Here is a 6690-nt window from a genome sequence, read left to right as displayed (position 1 = left end):
CACATGTTCTCCTTCCCACCACCACGAGCTGCTGCACAGAATCCCAGGTGGATTCTGTGGTGTGAGCAGGGCAGAGCAGAGGGGCAGGAGAAACTCTCTGCCCTACAACCACCCCTTCTCATCCAGCCCAGGATGGCATTGGCCTTCTTGGCCCCAAGGGCACATTGCTGCCTCATGGGCATTGCTGCCACCAAAATCGATAGTTACCAGCAACAACATCGACGGACTTGTTGGATGGGCCACAGTACAAGATGCACTTCCTGTCCTTGGACTTCTCCTCTTCAGGAAGCGATGTTTTCTCCTTCTCCATGCCATCCTCGTTCAGCTTATGGAACCAGTAGACGATGTGAGTCCCAACGACAGTTTTCCCCGTGCCTGGAAAAGCAAGGAGGTTGCCGAGAGCCACGACAGCCTTGCTGTAGCCCAGCACCGGGATGATCGGCCATGAAATTAAACCAAGAACTACGGGGGCTGCCCTGAAGAGCTGTGGGTGATGTCAACCCTGCTGCAAGGGTCCTATGGACAGCAACAGATCAGCTCTGACCTGCCTTTATAAAGAACATAGACAGGAATTCATGCCATCCCCAGAGCCCTACCTGGTGGGCCTTGGATGAGTGTGAAGGGTTTTCTCAGCGCGTCCCGAATGGCCTGGCTCTGGCTCTGGTTCAGCTTCCTGTGGCTGCCAGGGAGATCGAAGGATTTTTGATGCAGGATTTTGGACGCTGTCACTGTTAACAACCAAGAGCCAAGAAAACCAAGTTTAAAGGAGGTCCCTGAGGACGGCACAACAGGAGGACACAGCAAGACCACCTAAAAGTAATCCTTGTCCCATGCACAGAGGTTTTGCCATGAACCTTCTAAGCTTTGGGGATTAAAGCATCTCCAGGAGGGCATCTCGCACCCACATTGCCTGGTTAGCAGCTCCTTTCCTCCCCTTTGCAGGGGGACCTCCTGGTCTGGGAGCGTAACCCCCATGGAAGGTGTTGGGCACCTGCCTGGCCAGAAGCAAGGTAAGCAAGGTGAATATTTGGTGAATATTAAGTGATATTTGCACCTACCTCTTCTCGGAGGTTCGTGGCCGAGGACGATGCTTTTAGCAAGGTCAGAGGCATATTTGAGCTTCCAAATTGCCTTTTCTTTTCGTCTAACAGAGAGGGAAAAATAAGAATGACTGAGACGTAGCATAAAACGGCGAAAAATGTAACACATTCGTACAACCATCCTGGTTATTTTCTCTCTCTGCTTTGCTGTTGCATTAAATCCTTCCGCAAAGAACTTAAACCAATGTGCGCACAACTCTTGTCCTGCTATTTTATATCTGGGACTAATTTTTAACTGCCTGAAGAGCCGAGCCTGTGAAGATGTTGAGAGCAAGGGGCACGACGTGTGTCCCAGCTCCATTTTATTACAGCCCAAAGCCGTTTTATTGGATTAGCTTCCAATTTCCCCCTCAAATTCACGCTACAAAAGGAAGCACGCTCTGCAGCAGTGGGTGCGTAGCAGTCCATGCTGTGCACACAGACGGGCACATAGAAATCAGCTTTGATCAGAGCAGATCCTGCTTCACAGCAACAGAAAAGGGGAGCGATTGGGCAACCGGGGAGCTCAGCAAACCCTGATCCCATGCTTCACGCTGCTTTTTGTGACAAATATTGCAGCAAAATAGGACACAGATGCCCAGGGGGATCTCAGCACGGATGGGTTGACCGCAGCACGGGTGCTAAGCACACTTACATGTCTGGCAGCATTTTTGGTATGAGCTCCACCGTGAACCTGGAGGAGGCCTGGGTGATCTCCACGGGGATGTTCTCCATGGACATGTAGTGGATGTAGAAGTTCATGGTGTAATGACTGGTCCTGTCCGACTTCTCATCGTCGCTGAACTCCTCGGTGACGCCGTGAGCCACCCAGGTGTAGGTATCCGGATCAACCACAAGTTTGCTTTCTGGCCTGCCCTTGTCCAGAAGGTCCAGACTCTGGAGGCCGTGGCTAAGGCATTCCTCATCACTTTGAAGGCTCCCAAGCTTCAGCCCGCCCAGGCGAATGCACAGGTAACAGTTGCTGAAGTCCACCTCGATGGAGCACTCCTTCAAAAAATGCTTCTGGAGGAGGAAACTCCCTTGCAGCTGCCCTTTGCTCGTCCTTTGCTTTGCCCAGCTTATCTGGACGTTGTGGAGGACGATGGAGTCATTCTCGGCCACCGCGCACGACACGGACTCCATGGCGCTCATGGGCATCCACACCTTGCTGTACTCCGCCGCGTGCTTGTACCTGTCCTTGGACGGCAGCGTGGCGTAGGTGGAGAAGCACTCGATGGGTTTCTCCGTGTGCTGCAGGCAGACGTCGAAGCCCGGCGCCACGCACCAGAGCTGCACGAAGGGCACCAGGAAGCCCCGGCAGACGTCGGTGGCGAGCTGGAACTGCAGGGCATCGCCGGCGCAAAGCTCCAGGGACAGCTCCATGTAGTAGGAGCACTGGCTTTTGTTCACCCAGCCCGTGCGCCGCTGGTACAGCTCCTTGCTCTTCTGAAGGTGGGAGGCCACCGTCTCAAACTCCTCGTTTCTGACGGCTGTCAGGACTTGCTGCCACGTCTGGGTGCCCAGGAGGGTGACACTGTGGTCATGGAGGGGTCCTTCGCGCAGGCCGTGCTCCTTCATGGTGTCCGCCGAGTACACCCGCCTCTTCCACGCCAGCCTGATGCTGCCCCGCTGCTGGATGAAGGTGGGCTGCTCCACCAGCTGCAGAGACCTGTACGTGATCCGCTGCGGGTCGGGAAGGGTCTCTCTGTTGAGGGGAAACAGGGCTTGAAAATACTTGTTCGTCCCTTCCACATCCACCACGAAGGCGATTTTCTGCAGGGCCTGGTCCTTCAGCTGCGCGGCCATCTGCAGGCAGCGCACTCTCTTCTCGTACGCCGCCGCCTGCGAGTTCTTCCTGTTGAAGTCGTGGCAGAGAAACTCGATGTCATCCGACGAGTAGGCGAGGGGCTTCCTGCGCAGCACGGCGTGGAGGTGCCGCTGGAGCACCACGTCCACGTAGCGGCGGATGGGAGATGATGCCCAGGTGTAGGAGGTGACGTGGAGAGAGTAGTGGCCCACTTTTGATTGGACACTGGAGTTGGAGCGGCTGAAATAGGAGCGGCCCAGTAGCCTCCGGAACTCCAGGGCCACCGGGGCCAGAGTTGGGTGGATGTCATCGGTCACGATGAGGTCCAGCATCTTGTGGATGTCACGGGCACGAGCGGCCGCCTGCAGGTGCTCCCAGATGGGGGCCAGGATGCTGAATTCCACGTTTTTAGAGGAGTCTTGGCCAGGAGGCAGCTCCCTCAGGTGGTGCGAGAGATGAATGGACAAAGGGAGGATGTGGGAGTACTTGTTCTTGATGTGTAATAACTGCTGCGGGCTTGGCTTGCACTGGCACCGCAGAGGGGTGACATTTTTGGTGTCCTCCTGGTCGGTGAGGAACTTGGCCACAGAACTGTTGAACATGATCATCAACTCCTCTATCATCTGATGGGACCCCCTGTGGCCCGGGGAGCTCTCCTCATCCAGCTGGTCGTAGAAATGATCCTCCTGCAGCCGAAGCTTCCGTTGGGCCCTGGAGAAGTGATAAGCCACAGCTACGAGGTCCTCCAGGGTACGGAAACAAAGCGGCCGCGCCGGCCCCCTGTAGTGGTCCTTGATGCAGAGCTCTGCCTCCTCGTAGGACAGCTGCCGGTCGGAGCGGATCACAGAGACCTGGAAGGCTCTGTCCAACACCAGATCAGTCTCCTTTTCGACGGTGACAAGCAAGGAGATCACCCGGCGCTCCTTCTGCGGCAGGAGGCTGCAGACGTCTTGGCTGATGTGGGGCGGGAACATGCAGAGAGGGTCCTGTTTGGGGGCGTAGTAGGTGACACCTCGCTTCTTGGCTTCCAGGTCCAAGGCACTGCCTTTGGGGATGACACCAGCCACGTCCGCGATGTGGACCCCGATCTCGTAGTGACACCCCAGATCCCTAACGCTGATGGCGTCGTCCAAATCCCTGGCGCCCTGGGGGTCGACGGTGAAGGTCGGGTAATCCCGGCAGTCCGTCAGGTTCTCCTTGATGAGGTTCAGTTTGGTGCTGGAGCTGTATTTGGCCGACTCCTTGGTGACGGCAGCTGGGTATTTCTTCTCCAAATTGTACTCCAATTCGAGGATCTTTAGGCCTTCTTCCAAAGTCAACGCCGCATGCAGGACCTCCGTTATTATCCCCAAGGGGTAATAAAACCCTTCCCGCCAGGAGATAACCTGGACGCAGAAGAACTGGCATCTCCTCATCGCCTGGCTGATCTTCTCGCAGCTGACCACCCTGTACTTCCCGTTGACCAGCCTGCGGATGGGAATGACGTTGGGTTTCTCTTTCAGCCCCGGGACAAATATTTTGGTGACGGTGGGATCGATGGGGATCATCACCCGGGGGTCGAACTCGTCCATCATGCAGATGAAGGTGCGCTCCCTCTCGGCGCGCTTTAAGATGCCCACCACCTTCCCCTGCGGGTGGTGGGTGCCGCTGTCGGCCGTGCCGCTCTGTAGGATGGCCACCAGCACCTCGTCCCCCGTGAAGGCCGTCCCGCAGTGAACTCTGCCTTTGATCTGAATGTTCAGCACGGGGGAGTCGTCCAGGGTGAAGGCAGAAGCTCTGTCGAAGCCTTCTTTGATCAGCTCGCACCTCTTGTACATCTTGGGGTGCATGTGCAGGTACTCCCGCATCATCTGAGATGAGAAGCTGACGTATTCCTGCCTGTCCTCCTGCAGGCTGGAGGTCTCGGACCTCACGTTCAGCAGCCCCTCCTCGGACACCGTCACCAGCAGGTTCTTGCTCTCATCCAGCAGCTCCTGGAGGATGGGATCGTCAGGGTTCACGCTCTCAGCCTCAGAGCTCCAGGAATCGGTGTCGCTGTCCTCCTCGTCCCCCTCGGGGCTTCTCCTGCTCCAGCTCTCCTTGTCGCACACCGCCTGTTTGACCTGGGCCATGGTCAGGCTCTCCGGGGAGACGCTCCCCTTCTCGATGCATTTCTGGATGAAGCGCTTCCACACCTTGCTGCACTGCCCGTGGGAGCACAGGGCCACCGCGTCCCCCACCGCGACCACCAGCGACTGCGCCCGGGTCATGATGGTGTTGAGCACCCTGGCTTCGTTGAAGAACTCCAGGTGGTGGGAGGCCGAGACGCGCAGGCTATCGCTGGTGTGCACCGTGCTGATGATGATCACCCGAAACTCGCGCCCTGCACCAGAGGGGACAAGGGAGAAGTCAACGCGTGGCAACCCAACGGGGTTCAGCCCATCGACGCTGTGTTATGTGGCCGTGGGCTGATGTAACCTGGCTTGGCTGAGTCATGGGCACCGCCTGATGCGAATAAAGCCGCAATTAAGGGATCATGAGGGCCTGCAAGTGTGAGCCAGGATGGGCACCACCACCCATGTGCCAGGGAGCGAAGGGCAGCGTGGAGATGGGAGGAAAGCAGGGCGCCAAACCAGTGAGTGCCTATGGAGCAGCCCCACGTGCTCGATGCCACCGCCAGCCCCTCCTCAAAAACACAGGGAGCGTTTTCTGTGAGTCCCAGATTCCTCGGGGAACCGAAGGTCTCACAGGAACAAGAGCAGTGGCTGCTCACAAGGATCCCTCTCCCCTCGAGGACAGCTCTGCTGACAAATAACCAAGAGAGGCACCCTGGTGATTGCAGAGCTGGGAAAAGGCTGCAAGGAGAGGGCGTGGAGACCAGAAACCCACCCCAGGGGTCGGCCTTTCTCACCATGACGAGTCCTGGCTGCACCATAAGAAAATAATGAAACCAGGGATGAGTCAGAAACCAAATCCTTGAGGACAAAACCAGCCCTACCCCTCCCTGGCCACCCAGAGCAGCAGAATCCTCCGTTAGCGAGCTGGACTGCGGTTTCTGCTGTGCCTGATACCCACAGGACATGCTGGTTTCAATCCCTGCCGTTTCCAGCCTCCTCCACCGGGACTCGGGGCTGCACATGATTCACGCGCGTCCCCGGGATCACACTTACGGGGTTTTCACCCTCCCACAGAGCAACGCCCGCACATTTGAAGCGAGCTGACAGCTGGGCGCAGCTTTAATTCAGCGTGAAATCTTATTCACCGAGGGAAAGGCGAAAGCAAAGGCTTTGGCAACCAGAAGGAGATGGAAACCAGCCAGAGGGTTTGCAGGCACTGCCTCCTTGTCAGTGCTACGTGGGCTGTGGCTGCAGAGCCACGGGGAAAGGGGCACCACAGATCCCCTCCCAGAGCGGTTATTTAGCCATGAGATCAGCCAATATTTTGCATTTTAACAAGGAGGACAACATTAAGATGCTGGAAGAACTTCTGCTAACAACCCAATGTCTCTTCCCTGCCCGTTACGCAGTGGTTGTAGCTGCAAACAGACTCTCCTGCCCACCAACACGACTGCGAAAGTTCTCCCTAGCACACAGAAGGCCTCAAAGCACGGCCAGGCATGACCAGCTATTGCACAAGACACAAACCTGGCAAGTTTTCATAGTTTTCCACCACCACGTCTTGCAGCTGCTTTTTCCTCAGCTCCTGCCGTGTTGCAGAAACCTGGTGAGGAGGAACGGGCACAACTGAATGCGGTTTCAGCTCAGGAACGCCCCCCACCCAATAACCAAGGTCCTTCACCCAACACCAAAGTCCCTCACCCAACAC

General features: G+C 56.7%; 1 protein-coding gene across 1 annotated transcript; it reads right to left on the bottom strand.

The window, feature by feature from the left end:
• Nucleotides 1–207: 207 nt before the first annotated feature.
• Nucleotides 208–6585, bottom strand: HELZ2 (helicase with zinc finger 2, transcriptional coactivator; the record flags this gene model as incomplete). Its single annotated transcript, XM_010191663.1, has 5 exons — nt 208–375; nt 597–728; nt 1059–1144; nt 1735–5248; nt 6510–6585. Coding segments are annotated over 5 exons (3976 nt in total), but the record flags the coding sequence as incomplete, so codon positions are not given.
• Nucleotides 6586–6690: the final 105 nt, after the last annotated feature.

The sequence above is a fragment of the Mesitornis unicolor genome, unplaced genomic scaffold (genome assembly GCF_000695765.1).
Source record: "Mesitornis unicolor isolate BGI_N332 unplaced genomic scaffold, ASM69576v1 scaffold50579, whole genome shotgun sequence".
Taxonomy (NCBI): domain Eukaryota; kingdom Metazoa; phylum Chordata; class Aves; order Mesitornithiformes; family Mesitornithidae; genus Mesitornis; species Mesitornis unicolor.
This window is presented reverse-complemented; position numbering and strand designations above follow the sequence as displayed.